Source organism: Danio rerio, chromosome 4, assembly GCF_049306965.1.
Source record: "Danio rerio strain Tuebingen ecotype United States chromosome 4, GRCz12tu, whole genome shotgun sequence".
In the NCBI taxonomy this organism is placed as follows: domain Eukaryota; kingdom Metazoa; phylum Chordata; class Actinopteri; order Cypriniformes; family Danionidae; genus Danio; species Danio rerio.
Genome location: NC_133179.1, coordinates 43,981,877 through 44,005,963, shown reverse-complemented (window position 1 = coordinate 44,005,963; position 24,087 = coordinate 43,981,877). Strand labels below are relative to the sequence as shown.

At 33.9% G+C, this 24,087-nt stretch overlaps 3 protein-coding genes and 1 long non-coding RNA gene across 5 annotated transcripts in view; 1 reads left to right on the top strand and 3 right to left on the bottom strand.

The window, feature by feature from the left end:
* Window positions 1-24,087, top strand: part of LOC101883766 (uncharacterized) — a 291,682-nt gene that overhangs the window by 14,682 nt on the left and 252,913 nt on the right. The window lies entirely within an intron of this gene.
* LOC141381669 (BEN domain-containing protein 5-like) overlaps window positions 1-24,087 on the bottom strand; it is a 495,902-nt gene that overhangs the window by 465,539 nt on the left and 6,276 nt on the right. Inside the window, exon 7 of one of the 2 annotated variants that reach the window (XM_073947754.1) lies at window positions 22,028-22,956. The exons of the other annotated variant lie outside the window; for it this stretch is intronic. Coding sequence (XP_073803855.1) covers window positions 22,829-22,956 — 128 coding nt within the window. The 3' untranslated portion in view covers window positions 22,028-22,828. Of the gene's footprint in view, window positions 1-22,027; window positions 22,957-24,087 lie in introns of those variants that run through there. 2 annotated transcript variants of the gene reach the window in all.
* Window positions 1,954-13,258, bottom strand: LOC141381671 (uncharacterized). The gene is made up of 2 exons (XM_073947769.1): window positions 11,136-13,258; window positions 1,954-3,940 (listed from the first exon to the last, which is right to left on the bottom strand). The coding sequence occupies exons 1-2, from the start codon at window positions 11,218-11,220 to the stop codon at window positions 2,892-2,894; spliced, it is 1,134 nt and encodes a 377-aa protein (XP_073803870.1). The 5' UTR covers window positions 11,221-13,258; the 3' UTR covers window positions 1,954-2,891.
* Window positions 13,781-19,590, bottom strand: LOC141381721 (uncharacterized). Its single transcript, XR_012402350.1, has 3 exons — window positions 19,469-19,590; window positions 19,280-19,361; window positions 13,781-13,914 (listed from the first exon to the last, which is right to left on the bottom strand). It is a non-coding gene; the product is annotated as an uncharacterized lncRNA (long non-coding RNA).

Here is a 24,087-nt window from a genome sequence, read left to right as displayed (position 1 = left end):
AACAAGAATTGTGATTTAACTTTTCAACTATGAAAACAGGTTTTACAAAGATATATTTTGCCACTGAATATTCAAAACTTAAGGTAGTGAACTAGCAGTGTTATACTGCTTTGAAACATCACTGTCACTGTAAACAACAGGCTAATAAAAATATAACAAACCAGCAATCTTCTTGCTGTGAGGTGGTCAAACTACCCACTGTGCCACCGTGACACCCATTATTTTTATCATTATTATTATTAATATTTTTATTATTATAATTAAATAAAAATTAACAGGAGGAGGTGTTTAAAACCGCCTAGGGCGGCAGTATAGAGTTGGCGGCGTCCGCAACACCCAGTTATATCCGCGCATAGGGCGGCAGAATAGAGGTCCACGACACCCGCGCGTCCTCAGTTATATCCGCGCATAGGGCGGCAGAATAGAGGTCTGCGACACCCGCGCGTCCTCAGTTATATCCGCGCATAGGGCGGCAGAAGAGGTCCGCGACACCTGCGCGTCCTCAGTTATATCCGCGCATAGGGCGGCAGAAGAGGTCCGCGACACCTGCGCGTCCTCAGTTATATCCGCACATAGGGCGGCAGAATAGAGGTCCGCGACACCCGCGCGTCCTCAGTTATATCCGCGCATAGGGCGGCAGAATAGAGGTCCGCGACACCCGCGCGTCCTCAGTTATATCCGCGCATAGGGCAGCAGAATAGAGGTCCGCGACACCCGCGCGTCCTCAGTTATATCCGCGCATAGGGCGGCAGAATAGAGGTCCGCGACACGTCACTTCATTTTCATAACCGGTCACTTTCGTTTTCACATTGGGGTTGAGGGCGGCATGATCGTCCTCTGCCTAGAGCGGCAGTTCAGCTTGCTCCGGCCCTGCAGATGAACAATGCAATAACATCCGTTATTGGAAAAAAAAACTTGCAATGCTTTTCTCACCACTTTTGGAGCTGGTAGCTACAGTTGAAGCAGTGCGAAAGCCGGGGATGCAGAAACACTGGAAAATGCTTTCACAACAACACCGTGGCGCCGCTTCAAGTGAGATTTCAGATTACTCGTACATTTTGCAAATTGCATCTGTCCTGTCAAGTCGTCCATCCTTAAATCCATAATGTTGCCATACTTTAGATTTAAAACTCAGTGGGGAATAAAATGTTTGTTTTGCTTCTCGCGCTTTCTGAGGGCGCACCACTAGCTTCATCCGCACACCTGATACACTGAGTTGTAGTGTAAGTGTACACATCCGCAAATCCGTTGCTAAGGCTTACTTTATGTAGGTCGATTAAATTATGCACCAAAAACAGGTTGACAACACTTGTTAATAAATAAAAAATACATTCTATATTAAAAATATAAGCTGTATCTCGGAAAAACCGATGCATCTCGCAAAAACCGATGCATCTCGATTTGCTTCCAAAATTTCATTCATCCTCTGCTGCTCAACCGATGCACTCGCATCGTGCACGCGCATGACCGCGTATCGCTACATATCGGTTAATCTTCCCATCCCTAGTTTGGACAGATCTGTGTGTTGGTATAGTGTATAGACCGTCATACTGAGGTGATATGAACACACCCAGTCTTTTTTTTTCAATTTAACTACAAAAAAAGGGTCGGCCAATTGGAGCGGTTTTCAAATCGATCGCACCATTACGTAGGTGTGCGATCCCCCCGCCCACCGAATTGATTGACAGCTGCGCGCATTAACATGTTCCGGTAGTCACGTGTATATGTCAACAAGTCCAGGCAGACATACGCAGAGCAACCGGGAATAAAAGGTCTGTTCTGTTCGCTAGGATCAGCAATCATCATCAAATGTGATTAAGAGTAAGTTTTACATGTTTAAAGTGTTTTAAAACAGAGTATGTGTGTAATTAATTACAGGGTTTTACTTCAGCTTTACTTTATCAGCACAGCCGCGTGTCAGAACAATTATAAAAGAAGACGCTTCAATCCCGGTTTGTGGAAGTTAAATCAGGTTTATTTTGTACATTAGCATAACAGATATCCACACAGTACTTGAGGTTAGCCTTAACTAAGACAAAACCACCCCCTGCTGGAAATCAGTATAAAACAGCATCTTGTAAAAGGTATAATGAAAAATCTGATGGGTATTTTGATCTGAAACTTTATATACACATTCTAGAGACGCAAAAGACTTATATTAAATCTGAAAAAAGGGGTAACCTAGGTGCCCTTTAACCAATATGGTAATTTAAGGCAGAAATAAAAAATACTAAATATTGTAATAAAAAAAATTACAATGTCAGAAAGAAATAAACTGATAGTTAGAAAACGGCAGGGTGTTATTTGTTAGTTTTATTTCAAAGAGTTATACAATTACAAAAATTAAAAACTCTCTGTGTATCTATCCACTGGAACCTTGCAGATGAGTGATTAATCCGCTGATAAATCAGCTGATTTGACGATGTTTTTAAATGCTTTCTCCAAAGCTTGAAACGCTGTCAGTGATGTAATCAGCACACAAGCAGCCAATAGTGTTCAGCTTTTTCTGACGACTCCTCCCTCAAAATTTCATTGGCTGTGGTTTGGTAGCTTGAATGAGCTGATGGGGAATGAGTTGTTGTCAGATCATGTAGTGTGTGACCCCCCCCTTGTGGATCATTCACAGAGTGTTGCGTAGTGTGAACACCACAGAGATTAAAAGACACAAAGTCAAGTCATGTAGTGTGAACAGCACAGCGATCTGCTGATGTTTAAAATCCTGTAGTGTGAACTAGGCTTAATGCGATTTCGCTGGTCAGAGTTCATCAAGCTTGAACTCTGCAACGCAGTGAACTGCAAAACTTGACGCACAAACTTGCGTTTACAGTCTGACGCATTTGCGTGCATATGAATGGCAGTCTATTAGGAGAAAGGTCCAGTGTAACTGTGGCTTAGGTGCAAGTGAATGGTTTCTCTCCAGTGTGGATCCTCATGTGTCGGTTAAAGTTTGATGATTGGCTGAAACACTTCCCACACTGAGTGCAAGTGAATGGTTTCTCCCCAGTGTGGGTCCACATGTGGTGATTAAGGGATGATGATTGGCTGAAACTCTTCCCACACTGAGTGCATGTGAAGGGTTTCTCTCCAGTGTGGATCCTCATGTGTTCTTTAAGAGATAATGAGCGACTGAAACTCTTCCCACACTGAGTGCATGAGAATAGTTTCTCTCCAGTATGGATCCTCATGTGGTGATTAAGGTAAGATGAGCAACTGAAACTCTTCCCACACTGAGTGCATGTGAATGGTTTCTCTCCAGTGTGGATCATCATGTGTAGATTAAGGTTTGATGATTGGCTGAAACTCTTCCCACACTGAGTGCATGTGAAAGGTTTCTCTCCAGTGTGGATCCTCATGTGTTTATTAAGGGATGATGATTGGCTGAAACTCTTCCCACACTGAGTGCATGTGAATGGTTTCTCTCCAGTGTGGATCCTCATGTGTCGGTTAAAGTTTGATGAATGGCTGAAACTTTTCCCACACCGAGTGCATGTGAAAGGTTTCTCTCCAGTGTGGATCCTCATGTGGCGATTAAGGGATGATGATTGGCTGAAACTCTTCCCACACTGAGTGCATGTGAATGGTTTCTCTCCAATGTGGATCATCATGTGGTGTTTAAGAAATAATGAGTGTCTGAAACTCTTCCCACACTGAGTGCAGGTGAATGGTTTCTCTCGAGCGTGGATCATCATGTGGTGATTAAGGGATGATGATCGGTTGAAACTCTTCCCACACTGAGTGCATGTAAATGGTTTCTCTCCAGTGTGGATCATCATGTGAATCTTAAGATTGTCTTTTCTTCCCAAATTCCTTCCACATTGAGTGCAGGTGAAACGATTTTCGTCTCTTTTTTTCAAAATATCATCAGTGTGTAAATGAGTTTTTTCCTCAATTTTGACATGATGTTCCTCCTCTTTACTCCCCTCATTCTCTTCAATTAGATCTGAAATGAATAAATAAATAAAAAAACACCAGTTTTCATTAAGTCTTAAAAATCTCATCAAATGCGTAAAGGTGAAAAGACACAGGAAATATTGGCTACACACACTGTAATTTTGATGCACATTAAATGTAAAATAAATCAGATCATATCTTGTTCATTCCATTAACGTGTGCACATTTAACCAGATTCAATTCATCTTTATCTATTGCTTTTACAATTTAAATTGTGCTGAAGCCACTTAACTTAGAAGTTCTAGTAAATTGAAACTGTGTCAGTCCAGTTTTCAAAGTTTCTCATAAAAGTAATTTTGGTCATATTGATCAGACACAGATTTAAAAGCTGTAAGTGTCCTATTTTTATTCATATATATTCAGAATTACAACAAAATGTTTTTCTAAAATGTGTAAAGCAGACAGGAGATACTTGTTCATTCTGTGCCTGACCAGTAAACGCATCAGAAAAAAAAGTTCTGAGGTAACAGCTGAACAAACAGCTGAATATTTGTCTCGCAAACATGAAATATACCTGTACACCATAAAGACTGAAATGTGCACCTTTCCCCTTGTGTGCTGTTGGGTCATTTTTATCCACTCTGGGTTTCTTTCTGCGTTTTAGCAAACTGACTGATATTTGGGAACATCTTATTTTGACATAATCTGGGAAAATGCTTTGAAATAAAAAACAAATCTCTCATCCGTTTCTGTAATAGTTAAATTACAGTGAGTTTATGCATCTAGCATATTATTTTATAGCTATATTCTACTGTAACATGCTACGTCAGTTAGCATTAAATTATAAATCGACTTTCTTATAAATATACCTAAGATGGCTGGAAGTACACATATAAACCATTTATTGGCGCAGTCGTGTAAATGATCAGTTGAAGCCTTTTAATATTTATTCAGATCTTATTTTCATCCAAAGGCAATAGCTGGATGCCTTCATCCATATTAGGGATTTCCTGGAATGTTCTGCTACTTTTGTGAGGCATATATGGAATTTCTGCTCAAGTGTAAATGAAACAGGCATTACATGCATTTAAAGTGCTACAATGCCCACATCAACCTATTTTGAGGAAAACTAAAAAAAAAAAGAAAATAAATAATTTTCTACTTAAGAAATAATTTATTGTACCATTTTTGATACAATTGTTGTTATTTAAAAAATAGTAGCCTATTGAACATCAATATATAGCAAAGTAATGAAGTCAGAAATTCCAGTATCTGGACATTATTACACCTTAGTTAAAAATTCTGTCCAAAAGAACATGCTTGCAGCTTCGTATCACATCGAATAACAACTCACACTATAAAATAAAATATATTTTCAGATTTGAAGACAATTACATTTTCAAAAAACAAACAGAAACAGCAAATCAGGAGGAGATCGGAGGCTCAAGAGGTATGATATGGCTCATAACAGACTAGTAAATGAGAAGTGGGTTTATTTATCTTTTTTTTTTCCTTTTAGATGTTACGAGTTATGCTGGATCTAATCTCACTATATTTGCTAAAAGTGATATTTTATTCATCTTGCTCTCTATATCTAATGTAGGGCTGGACAATAATATAATATCAATATATCACAATAGATTATTTTTAAATTATGGTGATATTTTTTTTAAACCCATTTCCGATATTTCGATACATTTGTGTATATGTTTTATCATATCTATATCTATCTATCTATATCTATCTATCTATATCTATCTATCTATATATAAGATTTTCTACCTTGTATCATTTGTCACTATATGACTTTGTGTGCTCAGAATGAGCGTGATGTCACTTGCGTGATGACAGCGCTCAGAAGTTGGTTAAGCTGCTCTGTCACAGAAAGCTAGAAAATGAGCGACCTGAATACAGATATAGAGGAACAAGCTTCCACAAGTAAGAATGCAGACAAAGTAGTTGATGTGGACATTGTTTGGCTTTTTAAGTTCCGATCAGCTTTTTGTTTCGGCGCTCTGCAAACTGTGCGGGAGAGCGATGCAGACTAGCATCGGAAACATCAAATAGGTTCATAAAAGTTTAAGTCAACATGTCGCCTCACCATACACCATCCCGACACCAAACACAGATGGCTATGAGGCGCAGTGTAGGATTTCGCATATCTACACATGAATATACACATATAAATTTCTCGCATATAAACATATACTATGTTCAAAACAAGTATGACACTTGCACATATATAAACCTACTGCATGCATACACATGCACAGACATATAAACTCAATCTTTACATAAACTTGATCCTTGGACTAAATTAAACACACACACACACACACACACACACACACACACAAAAAAAAAAAAACTCTGCATGCTGCTATAGCACTCAAGGAAACTTACAAAATAAAATAAAATTCACAAACATATGTATCAGGAATCTGGTTATTTTAAAGCTGATGAAACAGAAAGAATTTGATTTATAGAAGTATTAAATCTGTTAAATAATGAAAATGTGTTATACAAAATATTAGTTTATATAAATAGACAATATAAAAAAATAGAACTATTTTATGTTAAAACTTTTAACTTAATTAGGTAATTACATACACAAAAATAGTCAGAAAGAACCCTTAAAAGACGTTTAAGATAAAAAGCAACCAGAACTTTAAATATACTCAAACAACTCTTTTCTTTTGCAAATATTAATGTAGCCTATACTCTTTTTGATTTGCTTTTTAATTATAATTATTATTCTTTTTCTATTTTTTTTTACGATGTGGATTTTGGCATTATTTTGACCAGAAATAATAAACTGCCGAAAACAGTCAAACTACTTGCTCTACAAACAAGTGTGTTCATTACTATACATTAGGGATGTAACGGTATCAGAATTTCACGGTACGGTAATACCTCGGTATGAATGTCACGGTACGGTATTTATTGAATCATTTACAGGAAAAAACAGAACTTATGAAAATACTCCAAAAAGTGCCAAAAGTGTCAATGACATACAAATTAGCCATCTATCTGTAAGCTTTGAAACAGGAACTTCAATTTTAATAACAAAAAAATATTAAACCATGTAAAAAAATTAAGTTTCAATTTAGTATTGTTGAAAACTCATCACATTCAACATTTAATCACTCACTCACTTGGATAGAGATGGGTTTAAAGGAAAATTATCATATAAATATAATCTGGTAAAAGCTGGTATCTCTGGGTATTTACAATGTCCCCTGCAACAGAAAAAAACCCCTCTCATTTGGGACTGAGGTTTCTGGGACAAGAGAGATATGACTTGGCCCAGGTTGACAGCAGTGGGTAACGTTGTGCATTGTCTTTCCCCCACTTGAGAGGACAAACCATGAGTAAGATAGAGGTCTCATGTCTGCATCAATCTGAACAGTGTGTTGACAACACCGCTCAGGGCCGGAGTGGGACTCTTTTTCAGCCCTGGAGTTTCAAGCCTCAGACCGGCCCACCTCAGTTCACCACTGACTATATTAAAATAAGGTTATTTCCAATTCAGTTTCTAATTACACTATCACGTCTTTTTTTGAGAAAACAGCTCTTTTAGAACTTCAAATGTTCAACAACCCTTACAGTATTATGTCTTAACAATAAAAATGAAAAAAAAATAATAAATTGTTACTCAGACAAGGACCGAACTCAGGATGGCCGCGTCATAATATAACGTACTAACCACTGTACCACAACAGCTGTATGTTTAATGGTGACTTATCTAGTTATATCATCATTAACCTGCATCCTGCTCACGAGGCTACGAAGAGCAGAGCTGCGGTAAAATAATGAATAAGAAGGCTGTGGTCAAGTAAATAAATTATTTTTTAAAAAGTGTGACTGCTGAGAGCAACCGATTCTGGAACTAGGGACACCGGTCCTCGTGGCCAAAAAACGGACCGGCCCACCGGGAATTCTCCCGGTCCTCCCGATTAGCCAATCCGGGCCTGACACCGCTATTCAGTACGCGCGCGACAACACAGCTGATAAGAACTCGCGCGACAACATCGCTATTCAGTACGCGCGCGGCGACAACACCCACTTTAGAATTTTCCAGCTCTTTTTCATCCCCGCTTCTAGCAGCACACTCCATTTCCGCAATACTGGATCTGTAGCGACAACAGACCACAAGGGATGATGGTCAAGCATGGGCTGATGGGAATTGTAGTTTTCTCTACCTCCCGTTCGCTTCATTCGCTTGAGCAAATTTTCTCAGAAGACCTATAGTTTTACCGAGTCATGCGACTTCGGTAATATCGAAAAAAATTAATATTGCGGTATGACGGTATTTACAATACCGTTACATCCCTACTATACATACAAATAAAAATAATAAAATGAGAAAATATTAGGGATGGGAAGATTAACCGATATGTATCGATACGCGGTCATGCGCGTGCACGATGCGAGTGCATCGGTTGAGCAGCAGAGGATGAATGAAATTTTGGAAGCAAATCGAGATGCATCGGTTTTTGCGAGATGCATCGATTTTTCCGAGATACAGCTTTTATTTTTAATATAGAATGTATTTTTTATTTATTAACAAGTGTTGTCAACCTGTTTTTGGCGCATAATTTAATCGACCTACATAAAGTAAGCCTTAGCAACGGATTTGCGGATGTGCACACACTACAACTCAGTGTATCAGGTGTGCGGATGAAGCTAGTGGAGCGCCCTCAGAAAGCGCGAGAAGCAAAACAAACATTTTATTCCCCACTGAGTTTTAAATCTAAAGTATGGCAAGCAACATTATGGATTTAAGGATGGACGACATGACAGGACAGATGCAATTTGCAAAATGTGCCGCGCATCTGTAAAATACGCGGGCAGTACAACTAATCTGATATCTCACTTGAAGCGGCGCCACGGTGTTGTTGTGAAAGCATCTTCCAGTGTTTCTGCATCCCCGGCTTTCGCACTGCTTCAACCAGCTCCAAAAGTGGTGAGAACAGCATTGAAAGTTTTTTTTTCCATGCGCAACAGTTCTGCTCGCTCTACGCCAATAACGAATGCTATTGCATTGTTCATCTGCAAAGATATTCAGCCTAGTGTCACGGAGAACGAATGTTTTAAACACCTCCTCCTGTTAATTTTTATTTAATAATAATAATAATAATATTAATAATAATAATGATAAAAATAATTGGGTGTCACGGTGGCACAGTGGGTAGTTTGACCACCTCACAGCAAGAAGATTGCTGGTTTGTTATATTTTTATTAGCCTGTTGTTTACAGTGACAGTGATGTTTCAACGCAGCATAACACTGCTAGTTCACGACCTTAAGTTTTGAATAATCAGTGGCAAAATATATCTTTGTAAAACTTGTTTTCATAGTTGAAAAGTTAAATCACAATTCTTGTTGTGCAATGCTAAATTTATTTATGTTGAAAGAGTGCAAATATATATTTTTTTAATATATATTGCACTTATACATTCTGTTTATCTTGAAAATCTTTAAATAATATGTGCTATATGTTCTAAAATGGCCCTCTACTGTAAACTGACACTCTGGCTCTGAGAGAAGAGCCAGTTTGTAAAAAAGTCTTGGTTTTGCTTGGTTAATAAATAATCAAACTCATTCAATGGCACAGCATCCTCTTTCACATCATCTCATAAACTTGATCTAATTAGTTAGTGCTGAATTATCGCATCGTATCGTGATATGGGTGTGAATCGTATCGTGTTGCATCGCAATATGTCACAAATGTATCGCTAATATATCGGATCGTATTCTTTGTATCGAGATGCGTATCGAATCGGCATTATAGCTTAGATGCCCAACCCTAGAAAATATGACTTTGCAACATCAAGCAGCATTAGGCATGGGCCAGTATAAGATTCTGACAGTATGATATCCTAAAATATATTTTCTTCTGAGACACTTTTAAAATATTTTTGAGCAGTAAACATCTCAGGCTAAATAATTGAAATTAATCACAGATTTCTTTACAATTTAAAACAGCCTCTTTGGTCTTTACTGCAGGAGATAGTGTTCTACTAAAAAACAAAACATTTAAAAAAAAAACTGACATATACTGTATGAACGGTGCAGCAGGAAATGTTGGCGATTTTAAAACTTTGACTTTTCCAAACTGCGGTAAACCTTGAATATAGTTATTGCCCCATGCCTCAGCAGCATAACACTGATATTTAGGATCTAAAAATGAATTCTTTAAAAAAGTCTCAAGCAAAAAGATTCAAATAGCGCCGCCTGTTGGTGCATGAAGAATATGGTCTATATTCTGAGACTGTAAAATGTTTTATAACAATAATTATTTTAGTGTCCATTACATTCAGCATGCTCAATATTGGGGGCATCCACATTTTTTGACATACTGTAAACCAGAGTTTCTGCAGGTTTTACAAAGTTAAATTTAAGACTTTTTATGATATTTTAAGACTATTATGAATGAAATTTTAGACTCATAAAGGGCTAAAGAACTTTTCAAATGGCCCATATGGAAAAGATTTTTATTTGCCCCATCAAAATAAAATTTATTTTTAAAACTAAAAAATTAACAATTGTTTTTAAAGTTTTAAAAACTATAACAAACTAAATCTGTGAACAACAATCTGTCCAGGTTGATATCCACAGCAGTAAATACATGGAGCACGTTTAAACAAATGTTATTGTGAGGAAAATAATTAAACCATTATGATAAATAGAGTTAAAAAGACCTTTTTGAATAAAAAGTTGAAAGTTTTATTAAGTTGAATCGTTGGTGATTGTATGGGTTTTGACCAGATTGGGTAGAAAAACATGAACAAAGAAAAATAAAGACTTGTTTAAAAAAGACACAATACAGCACAATATTTCAGTAAATTTAAGACTTTTTAAGGCCTAAAATGTCTTTTATGAGAATACTGTAGGTCAAATATCAGCTTAGTTAAACCTTTTATTAATTTATTGTTTTTATTTATTTTATAAAGCACCAAGGACGCTTTACAAACAGTAAAAGAACAAGAAAAGCAATAACATTAGGAAGGTTGAGAAAATAGGAGACTAATAACACATAAAAGAAAGACAAAAGACATGAGAACAAGTAATGAAAGAAACTCATTCTGTCTTTTAATGAGTGCTTATGTGCATTTAGGAGAACTAGGCAGCACACTCAGGGCTGCAAGATGGATTTAGTATTCTTATAATTAAAATATAACTGAATGAGGATCAAATGACTTGGTCTTGGAAATGAGTTGGTCTTTGAGAATGAAAACCAACCTGTTTGTTCCTGCAGGTCTTCCTGTTTGACTGTGAATGTTTCTTCAATCTTCACATCTTCACTCTCCTCTTTAATAAACGCCATCTTTATAACAGTGTGGAGATCAGTCACTTCAGCAGGAGATTTTCTCTGCGTTTTGACACTTTGTCCTGTTTAAAATGAACAAAACAATAAAAATGTCCTGTTTAAAATAAATAAAACAATGAACAGAAACAAAATAACTTCTCTTTAACACTTGCTTCAACAGTTTCTTTTAATTATCAAAAACAAATCAGGTAAAACATTTCTTTAAAAATAGAGGTTAAATTGGTTTTATATTCGCACATTCGGACTTTCTCCTTAATGATATAATTTCATTAAAGTATTATTTGCAAACTCTAAATAGCGAAATCATATTAGCAGCAAATGACTATCAAAGCACAACATTGTTCACAGTCAAATAAACAGTGTTAATGTTGTTTTCAAGCCACACTTGCATGCTAATTCCGATCAAATATTTAAAGTAACATGGTAAACAATATATAGACTGCTAAATGAACGAATGTGTGAATATAAAACCAACTTTACCTCTTATCAGAAAAGTTTGAGAAACCCTGCTTTAAAACACCTATTACACTCTTTTCGGTTTCAAACAATACCCAGATAGCAAACCGATGTTGATTCAACGTCGAATATTGGTTATAATAGTCAGTATCAGTCGGCGATCAAATTTCAACATTGAACCAACGTTCATTATTTGGTCGGTACATCGGAAGGATTTTACGTTGAAAAAAAGATATTGATTCAACGTCGAAATTTCGACATTGAATCAACGTTCATTATTTCAATATTTAAATATGAATCAATATTCATTATTTGGTCGGTAAAATGCCGTTTGCATCAGTGTAAGTAGAGAAATACAACAGCGAGTGCCCTTAATCTTGCCTTATACTATGTATTTTAAGCTGTTTTGGGAAGACAAATATGCAAGTTAGTTATTTGCACAGGCTAGTATGTCAAGAATTTAATTTCACTTTTATTTTGTTTTACTTTAATTATCTTGTTTTCCTTCGGAATATTATTCAAGTTTCTTAATCCCGTGATATATGGCAGTAGGACTGTTTACATTTATTTTGCAATAAAAATGCATTTTGATATTTCATAAGTACATCAGTGGTGTAGGCTAAACTGGATATTTGAAATTCATTTTATTCAGTTAATGTGATCTCTTCCCCTATATAACCATATGGTTTAGGCCTAATAAATAGATGTTCACCAGTAATCTGTTTTACCACGACAATCACTATATTATTACAAAAATAACTGCACACACAAACTGAATAGATTTCTACTCATTAATACCGGCACATATTTATCAGCGAACATATAAAACATGCAAGATGATTAATTAGATTTTTAAGTAGTTCTAAATAATTTAGGCTGAATTTAAACTATTTAAGTTGAAAATAGGCTACATTTAATTTGTTTTAATTCAACCCATATAAATTGTTTGTAACAACTTTGTAGAAACATTTTTTTAGTATACATTTTATCAGATATAGGCCAGCATTTGTAACTAAAAACTAGTATAAGCTAAATTAAATTACAACCAATTAATTTTATGTGTGAACGGTTACAATCTTTTTCGGTGACATCTTTTTCTTTCATATTAGGCTATTTCTCGAACCAGAAATTATTTAAAGAGCTTATTTTTATCCTGCGTGTCTAAAACGTGACAATTTTTATTAGAAAATAATTAACACTTTAAGTTTATTTGTTTGGTAAATCAAATTTGCCATATTTAAAATGGCTTGTATTATACATTTAAAAGGTGTACATTAAAATTTTTATTGTTTATTTATAGCTTTCTGTTGAAAAATATAATTGCTTTAGCAGCAATTTTTATCGTGCCAAAATATGGATAATTGCAACATGTTCCCACATCATGACATTAATTTAAATGTTTGTCAACATTACATGAAATTACATGAAAATGTAATACTTTATGGTTTGGGTAAATAAAGAATTCATTTCAGTATTTCTTCGAGAAATAGCGTTTAGGCTACTTTTGTCACACCTTAGACACATACACAGCATGCGAAAGACGATATATTTCAACATTCAATTAGACACATTAACAGACATAGTCAAAAAAAAAAAAAAAAACATTTAATAGAATAACCCAATAAACACCTTCTCTCTCTCTCACACACACACAAACATAATTCAACAAAACAGTTTAATAGATTTAAGCATGTTTTAATAAGTGTTATGACTCTCCTGTTGCGGAGTCAGATGCATAAAAAGCATTGTGCTCAGTTAAACAGACAAAATGTTGCCATCCATTAACAATTTGACTTATTTATTTGGCATCTTTATATTCTTGTTTGTTACATGTTGTTGTTCAACAAATGACATTTGATTATAAATTGTAGTAATATTTAATGGAAATTCTTTGGCAGTTTGGCGTTACATTGTTCCGCCATAAGATAGCAACAGAGATCAATATGATCAGTTCTTAATGGTGCAAATATTTTTCCTCAATGGATATTTAAATCTACAGCTAAACAAAATCATCACAAAACAGGTAAATCTCACCAAGTCCATCTATCTCTTTTATATTTTTATTGTTTTAATAATAATATAGTAATGTAGTGGTGTTTGCTTTGATTTTTGCCAACTCTGTTTGTCCAGTTCTAGTTATCTAAACTCATTAGCTTTGATGTCTTCTGTGGTGTTCACCAGGTAGGCTGGATCCAGACTGGAATTGGTACAATTTCTAGAATCCTTTGAATGGACCTTCTAGGACAGAAACAGGAAAGCATAAGTACACAAATTAACATAGATTCCATTTATATATTTTTTCAGACAAAAGATGAGTTTTTTTTTTTATTTATTAGTTATAACTGTAGAATAAAAGTAAGGACAAAAATGTATAACTTAAGAGTCTCAAATATTATATATAGTACAATGTCTTTGATACATTCATTTTGACATTGCAACTGTATATATTCCCAAATCATGTTTAACAATACTGTATATTTTTCCAAAGTATTTTCTATAATATTCTTTCTTCAGGAAAAAGTCTTTTGTTTAATTTTAGCTAGAATAAAAACAGTTAATTTTTTTTAACCATTTCAAGGTCAACATTATTTAATAATAATATTTTTATTAAGTAATATTTTTGATTGTCTACAAAACAATCCATCATTATACAATAATTTGCCTAATTACCCTCAATGTCACTTTAAGCAGAATACTAGTATCTTGAAAAATATATAGTCAAATTTTTACTATTTACTGTCATCATGGCAAAGATAATATAAATCAGTTAGGGATAAGTAAACAGAAATGGCAAATAATTCAGGGGGCTAATAATTCTGACTTCAACTGTATATGTATGTATGTATGTACAGTATGTACAGTATGTATGTATGTATGCATATATAAAATCCATCATTCCAAGGAACATTCAAACAGGGTCGCAAACTTGTATGCTTGCAACTATACCTCTAGAGCTGTAGTCAAAAACAAAGTTCCTAACTGTGCTCTATTCCCACTTATTCCCCCTATGCCCTATTAATTTTCATTTAGAACATTCTAACATTTAAACTTGGAATGATTTTAAAAAATGCATTAAGGTCATCTCTCTTAGGTGTAATTTGCTTTCAAAGTATTCGTACAGTTCAGTTTTACCGATCTTCATGTTTATAATTGTGCTCCCTTCACAGTGCATTTTACAGTTATGCCTCATGACGAAAGCTATAGGGGACCTATTATTTAAAAAGCTGAATTTACGTTACGTCTCCAAAGCTTGTGAAACCAAAAAAAAAAAAAAAAAAACACATAGCATACGTTAATTATTTTCATTTATAGTGGGTTATTTATTAAGTATCTGTACTGTATAACACATGTGCCTGTGGGTCAGAACATTTCTGCAGTGGTTTGCATGTCAAATTATAAAAGTAGACTTTTCCAAAAAATTTAAATTTATAAGCAATATCCTAAATAATCATCATCATCATTATTATTATTAATATTAATGTAGGATTTTTTCAAATTTCCTAATAATCCTATATGTTCCATTTACATACATTTCAATTAATATGGAAAGCGAGTGGATGTTTTTACCATAACTAAAATTGAATTTTTAACAGGTTTTGTGTAAAACAATATAATTTGCACAAAGAAATTATGGGGTTCTTCTCTGAAGAAGTTGATTATGCCTGTTTAGAGCGTCATAATGGACGTTTTACGCTATAACTGACATGGTTTAGACGATGGATCTGTGACTGAGAAACTGCGGGTTTTGGGAAAACACTCGTGACTACATCGTTTTTTTCCCAAACAATGCATCGTACTATGATTGTGCAGCTGCAAGTTATGTCATTGTTTGTTTTTTCCTTGTTTGTCGTTGCACCCCAGATCTGTTAATGAAATGTTATTTGAAATGTTAAAAAAAAAAATACAAATAAAAAAACATTTTAAAACTTATTTTAATAGTTTTAATATTTTGGTGCTTTTTTATTTCATTACAAAAGCTCTAAGAGAAAAGATTTTCAAGAACCTTGTTTACATGTTTCTGCATTATTACAGATGTACTATGTTATTAGTCACTTATTCACTTATCTACAATTAAAAATAGTGACAATGTGGCATAACTCTGTTAAATGCTTAGTTTCTGTTACTGGTAAATATAAATATTTAGATGATCAATACTACCTTTGCTACTGCCTGATACGATTTCGTTATCTAACATATCTGTCTGTAAGGTAACATTGGTCTCACACTGCTCTGTTCTCCTCACATTACAACACAATTACTCTTCTCTAACTGCTGTTATGTCTGTTGGTCTGTCCACAGGCTCATAATTGTATGGCTGTGATGCATCGTTTGTGTGAATGTCTCAGAATATCTTATTTTGGCATCCAAACGTGCACCGCGATCAGTTGTCTTCATACTATATATGTGCGATCTTCCTAGTTCAACGTCACTTACAATCTGGTGATTTTTCACATGCGGAAGAACATTTATGTGACTAAAACGACTACAGATGGCTTAAAAATAAACTTTAACGTGTATTTTAAAGAAAATGTAGTTCCTACTTTACTCTCATGCACATTGACTCACTGGGGTGTCTAACCTACAATATGCTCTTTAAGGCATGTGCTGTTTATGAACTAGCTTTAAAAACAACATACGAGTCACATGAGTTCATATGTGAATATCACTACCTTAGTTAGTTGTTAGTTCATTGTTTGCTAATGTAATACAATTTTCAACTACTCTTGAACTCCTGTTTAAACTGTTTATTTTGATGGAAACGGAACACATTTCTACTGCTTTTCAGTGTAAACACGTATTAGATCAACCATTACATTTAAACACAGGAGTTCCAGAATAATTAGAAATGAGTTAAGGATAATGTGCCCCAAGTAAAATCATCCTGACAAAGAAAACAAGTTTATGTTAGTCACATTTAGCTTATGTAAAAACAAACATGAACTAACAAGTAATTAAACTAGATTTATTGTATTTAGATCTATTGGCATTTACTGTTAATAGATCATGGTAAGAAAATATGCTATTTGCACTTAATGTAAATAGCCATTGCCATTTTCTTATTCTGTTGGCTAATATTTTCCAAATAAACGTTTTTCCCATGGCATACTATAAAAATAAATAGCCTATTAGTTCATTAACATACCATTCTGCTTTCTCCTGCTATATTATAAAAGTGATAAGTATTAAACGTTTATTGTCTCAATTGCAGGTGTCTTTTTGTTGGGTTGCTTTTTTCAAAATGAATCGTAATATTGGTGCCCCATTCAGGGTATATATAGGCAGAACTGTATAAACCCAGATTTAAAAAAAAAACAAGGATTTTTAAACACTTTTTCCAGTACTTATTTTTTTTATTCAAGACTGACATGCAGCGTACTGAACACCTGAAATGTATTCTCAGCAATGCACTTTAAATTCAATAAGAACTCTCCAATTTATTCAAATAAAATACATCAGTAATGTAGTAATTAATAATATATTCATAAATAAAAATATAATAAACCTACAATAAATGTGCTTGTAAAATAAAAAATAAAATAATGTATTTGTTTATGTTCTCTCAAAGATGGAAAGAGAACTGAAAATTTGTACCCAAGTAAAAATACTACTACATTGGTAAAATAATACTACTAGTAACTAATACTAATATTAAGTGTACAAGTAAAAGTAAAAAAGTACTCTTTTTTTTAAAAAAATACTCAAAATAAGCAATTAGTTAGTTTAATAAAAAAACTGATTTTCATTAAGGCCCTTTTCAAGTGTAAACTTGATAGAATGGTTCAAGTGTTTAATCACAAGGCTATATATATGGGAATTTGCACTACCAAAGGAAGTGTGGTTGCTTTTTCCTTCACCATAATTAATTTTTCAATACCACTGGCAGAACTATAAGGCCATAGATATATTTGATGTCCATTTTATTAACAATATTTTCTACTTTGAAATGTTTAATTAAAGTATATGAAAAAAAGATTGAAATTGTCTTTTATTTACACATTTTACACTATTTTACTTATTTGCTCACTGCTTTGCAATATGGCAAATTTGTTGAATATATAGCTTTACAGCACATGAAAATTGTTTTACACTTGATTTTAAACTAAAATGATTTTACAAATAAGTACACTGTCAGTAATGAAATAAAAAAAACAAATGACTTCTGTATTTGAAATATGACAACACTAAAATTTTTGAAGCAGTGTTTTAAGAGCCTTGTTGTTTACTTGCAACATTTGCAGAAATGATTGAATGCACAATACCTGCATTCCCTCGTCAAAATTCAAATTGTATTTAGAAGAGTGACTGACAGGAGGAGAGTCAGTTGCTGTTAGACAAAAAAAGTCTGAAATGTGATTCGGTCAGAATGGCCGGAATAAGAAAACAATAACAGACATCTCTATGGTAAAAACATTTGAAAAGCATTATGCCAATTAATCATTTGTTTTTTAAAAATCATTTTTTTAAGTCCTTACAACAGAGAAAGGCATTTGCCCGTCCTTACATTTCACATAAAACTACACAAGACTGTGATAAACTAACACTATTCAGTTGATCTGAAACCCCAAATACGTTTCCCTTCTGAGTTCAAGATTAAACTCAGAGTTGGTTGAACCACCTTTCTGAAACAGACCCCAGTTTGAGCATCAATGTGCTGCAGCTCTTTTTAGAAATAAGGGGCAGAGACGAGCAACGGTATATGTTTGAACTTTAAACACAAACACATTGGGCTCTATTTTAACGATCTAGGCGTAAAGTTCAAAGCACAGGGCACAAAAGCATTAAGGGCGTGTCTGAATCCACTTTTGCTATTTTAAGGACGAAAAAATCCACTCTGCCTCATAGCGCATGATCTAACAGGGTTGAGCTTATTCTCTTAATGAGTTATAGGTGTGTTTTAAGAATAAACCAATCAGAGTTTCATCTCCTATTCACTTTAAGAGACTGTTGTGTCGCGCCTTGGCGCATTAGCTATTTACATGGCGGACTTTAAAGGTGAAAAACTAAACGCTTCATTACCAAGAAAACAGTTAAATATCTGCAGTGTGAAAATGAGAGAATGAGCCTCCTCATTTTTTACTTTCACTATCTTTTGTAGATAAGAAAACATGTTGTACACACAAATCAATTAGCCTATACCGAACTAATTTAGTTTGATTGCAAAGATTTGTTCTCTATCTATTTCTAAATCTATTTCTAAATTCAAAATCTATTTCTAAATTCAATTCTAATTTCCAGCAAACGAATAAGTGAACAATTATAAGGAAGTGTGCTCAAACAACTGAGTTATTTCCAAACACGTATGCTATGCCCCATATGGTCCAAAACCTGACAAGTGGACAAATCTAAGCTTGTTTAAAAAAAAAACAAATATACACATGCAAATGGATTTACTATTTAAACAACATGGTGGAAACGGCAAAACTAGTGTTGCACTGGTCTAAAAATAGAAACGCGTCTTGAGCCTTATTGGGCTGAGTGTATGATAGGGCCCATTGTATTACATATAATAAACAAAACTGTTTGTTGTGTTTTTCAATTTTCATTATGTAAATGTAATAAGCTCATTCTGTTATTATGAACATATGGTTGACAGACCTACCTAGTGGTTAATCCCCCATTCATGCAGAATCAAGGCATCTAGTGTATATAATCATCCAACTGACTACAGGCATCAGGCCATCCTGGAAAACAAGAAAAATATCTTCACTAACATTGTAAAAGCTGCACATATACTTTAATTTTATAGATTTAAAAAGTGATTGTTCACCAAAAAGTGAAATTTACTCACTATTTACTCTCCCTCTAATGCAGGGGTGTCCAAACTCGGGTCACCCTAATCAAACACACCTGAAGCAGCTAATCAAGTTCTTACTAGATATACTAGAAACCCCAGGGCAGGTGTGTTGAAGCAAGTTGGAGCTAAACTCAGCACCACAGCGGCCCTCAAGAAACCTTCAAGGGTTTCGTTAATCTGTTGGACAAAAAAAATAACAGTAACCACTTATCATTTATGGAAGTCAATGGGTAAAGGTTTTTAACATTTTTCTAAATAAATTTATTTGTTTGGAACAAAAACAAACTTAAACAGGTTTGTAACCATTTAAGGATGAGTAAATGAAGGCAGAATTTAAGATTTTGGTAAAAAAAAAAAAGCCAAATATAAAACAAGCATCTTATTAAACGTATGGAACAGGCAATAAATATGCTGATGATTCAGTCTTTATGAGCCTTTTTTATGGCAGAAAAGAGAAACATGGCCATTCTTGGATTTTTTTCATAAAGTGATGTAATGATTCTAAATGTGTTGAATAAAAAAACATAAAGAAATGTGTATAGACTTGAGAAAAAAATAAAATATAATATAATATAATATAATATATTGCACCTACATTCATTAATGGAGAGCATACAGAAAAGTTTTTTGACCTGGTTTTAGAGATAGGACTCGTGGGTTAAGTGTATTAACACTCAAGCTAAGCAGAGACATTGTTTTTTGATGTCCTTTTGAATCAGCAATAAAATGCTTAAGATATTTTACTCTGCTTTTATTAAAAGTATATTGACTTGTTTGCAGTATTTGCTGGTATGGCAATGCTACTGAGAGTCAAGAAAAGTGTTTAAGGAAAATAGTCACCACTTCTAGTAAACTGGAATACATTTACAAAGATGGAGTGGTCATAAAGGCAATCAGTATTGTGGCTGATTCAATGCACCCATTTAGTTCCTCATCTGACTATTTGCCATCTGAGCAGAGATACTGTCTCCCTGTGGTGTCAAAAACAGACTAGTCAGCTGGACTGCTTATTGTGTTTTATTCTATTTATTTATTTTATATACTGTTGAATGTGAACATGTTGTCTTTGGCATGTTGTTTGGTGTGATGCCTGCTAAATAATTCTGCAAATCAATAACAACTAAACAAATATACAAACTAGACAAATAACCCTACCTACCTACTATCTAACAGCATAAGCGATGATTTTCGCCTGCACCTTGTAGTACACTCTTTTTTGAGAGCCATCTTGAAACCCTGAGTGAATCCAAGTAGACAGACAAACAGCTTATGGAAAATTCAAATTCTACATAAGCTCATATGCGAGGGCCACAAAGATGAAACACTGCCTTCATTCTGGTTGAAGATAACGGATGTACCTCAAACTACAAAACAAAATGATGAAACAGGTAAGATATTACATATTAATAATAAAAATGCCAGTTATCATCATCATCACCATCAGTATTATACATTTAAAAAACAAAAAGAACATATTTACATGAAATCACACATTTTCGAAGGTCAATCATCATTAATTAATCCATCATAATCTGTTCTTTCCTTTCCCAATGTATGATCTCTTAAAATATAAAGACGTTTCCTGGATACACATTTATTAATACTAGCATAAAATGTTTAGATGTAATTTATGTGAGGCCTAAAAGAAAAGACTTAAGCAAATTTAAATAAAATTACATAAGATGAATAAATACAGGACCTATGCTACTTGGTAAAAATAGGTATTGGCAATGAAAATATATATTTTTTATAATAATTACAACATTTTAGAGTTGGCTAGTTTTTAAAAGAAAAGTTTTAAAAGATTTGTTTGACCTTTGAGTTTCTAAAATTCACTCTATGGGGAAAATATTAACTTGAGAGCATTTTAAAAGATATAGGCACCATTAAATCAAAGAACATAATTGAATATATAAATATAATCAATATACATGTATATTATTTTAACTGTAATATTCACATTAATTTATTAATTACTTAACAATTATAATACAGTTATTATTTTTTTTAAACATCATTGTTTTAATTATTTATTAGGAATTGAATATAGGAATTGAGTGAATAGGCCTATATATGAATAATTTAGACAAATACAAAAATGCGATTAAATAATAAAATCAATAATAATTTAATAACCCTACACAGCACTTTTTATTCATATCTAATGACGATTATAACACAAACAATAACACATTTTAATCTTCAATTATTCATTAATAAACCTTTTAATTTGTCACTTTTTACTCCGTGACTAGCCCGCGAAACCAGGCGGTGGGCATTATATAAGTTGAGGTCTGTGCCCATCGCGGACACAGCCTGGGTCATTTAAGTAGACATTCCTAACGAACATAACTGCCAGTTTTCCTGAGGTAAACGTCTTTTTTAACTTTATCGTTATATTTTATTATAAATTGGTTATAACTTGTTCATACAAGTACCTACGAATAAAATGGTGTTTTAAATATCAAGAATAATTGTTATTATATCGAGTACGTTATTCATTAATAAAGATGAGGGGTATTTGGCGCTTGTTTTCGTGTTAATAACAATAACCCCTACTGAAAAAACCAGCTTAAACCAGCCTAAGCTGGTCAGGCTGGTTTTAGCTGGTCACCCAAGCTGGTTTTAGCTGGTTTTTCAGGCTGGTCATAGCTGGTTTGTCAGGCTGGTTTTAGAGGGGTTTTGGCCACTTTTTAGCTGGTCTTAGCTGGTCAGGTTGGTCTTAGCTGGTCTTAGCTGGTTTTAGCTGGTCTTAGCTGGTTTTAGTTGGTCAAGCTTATCTTAGCTGGTCAAGCTGGTCTTAGCTGGTTTTAGCTGGTCAAGCTGGTCTTAGCTGGTTTTAGTTGGTCAAGCTTGTCTTAGCTGGTCAAGCTGGTCTTAGCTGGTTTTAGCTGGCCAAGCTGGTCTTAGCTGGTTTTAGCTGGTTTTAGCTGGTCAAGCTGGTCTTAGCTGGTTTTAGCTGGTCAAGCTGGTCTTAGCTGGTTTTAGCTGGTCAAGCTGATCTTAGCTGATTTTAGCTGGTCAAGCTGGTCTTAGCTGGTTTTAGCTGGTCAGACTGGTCTTAGCTGGTCAGGCTGGCTGGTCGTAGCTGTTTTAGCTGGTCAGGCTGGTCGTAGCTGGTTTGAGCTGTGCTTAGCTGGTCAAATTTCTTTTCAGTGAGTGAAAAACATGTAAATAAATATTCAGGACCACAAGCAGCAATTCAAACAAATTTTTATTTGATTTCACAGCCTGAAGAATTTACAAAATTACTGTAATAATATAATTACTGTACCGTACAGCACGAACTGTAATTAACATGCTAAAATAACAACTAGTAACAATTTCAATGTGAACAATTTCCTTTTACACATTTTATTTTTTATTTTCTTTTTTGATGATATCCTGTATTTTTTGGGATATATAATACCCCACCTGGTTTTCCCTCTTCTCTCTCTCTTTTCTTTCGGGTTCCTTTTGTTTCAGCCAGTCACTAAAACAGACTTAAAAAAAGAAGTAAATTAGTCTATTTGTGATTTTCTAACTGTAGGCATTTACTTGTTCAATTAACATTATTAGCAAATTAGTATTTTCACCATGCTAAAGTGGTTTTAAGTCAGTTATTTCTATTTTTTGCTAGTGTTTCAGTAGGTAATAACAGTTTTTATTTCCAAACATTGATTTAGCAACTTAATTTGCTATTAATTGTAATATTCCAGTGTTATTTTTGTAAACAAATATCTTAAGCAGTCAGCGCTCCATAGAGAGTTCTGATCTCAACATTATCATGAAGAAGCAGAACAAACTGAGACAGACTTAATCTTAAACTGTGTCTATGTCTACACACTGTAAAAAGATGTGTTGACTCGACTTAGTCAAGTCCTCTTGTTTTATTGACTCAGTAAAGTTATATTGACTTAATTCATAGTTTTCTCAACTTAAAATTTTTAGTTTAGTTATTTCAAGTAAATTGGACTTGCAAAGTGTAGTTTTAATAGGTTAACTTACATTATCAAGTTAGTAGAACTTGCCAAGTTTACTTTAAATATATTTATATATAAATATATAAACTTCCAATTTCAAATTCACTGAACTTAATCAAGTAGATTTTCTCAATTAGAAACAGAACATACTACAATATACATTTCACATTTTAAAAGGATTTTACTCTCAATTTAGCAATTACACACAATGTACTTTATAAGAAAATTACTTTGTAAAGAAAATTATATTAAGTAATTTTTGACAAAGTATTTGTAAAGTAAAATTTATCTAAAAAATAATTATATAATTAATAGACTCTTGGAAAAAAATGACATCAGAACTTAAAAACTTTAAAATCTGATCTTTATTTCAATGTTTTTTTAAGTGAGCGTACTCTTGCACTACAAATATCTGCAAAAATGATCATAAACAATTTCTGCCTTGTTATGCCCTTCTTCAATTACAAGGACCGCATCACTAGAGTCACATAGAAAGGGGTCTGTCACATATTCCATCACTGTGATGATTCCAGGAGTCATCTCTTTTCTCAGCTCTTCTTCATAATCTGTGTATTGTATCAAAAATGGTAAACATCTCAATCTTTTACACACAAAACACTGAAAAGCTGAAAGTCATAACAACATCAATAC

Coding starts and splice junctions, on each gene's coding strand:
- LOC141381671 (XM_073947769.1), bottom strand. CDS start 11,220: ATGGCGTTTATTAAAGAGGAGAGTGAAGATGTGAAGATTGAAGAAACA. Junction 3,941..11,135: donor AGACCTGCAGGAACAAACAG/GTTGGTTTTCAT, acceptor TATTCATTTCAG/ATCTAATTGAAGAGAATGAG.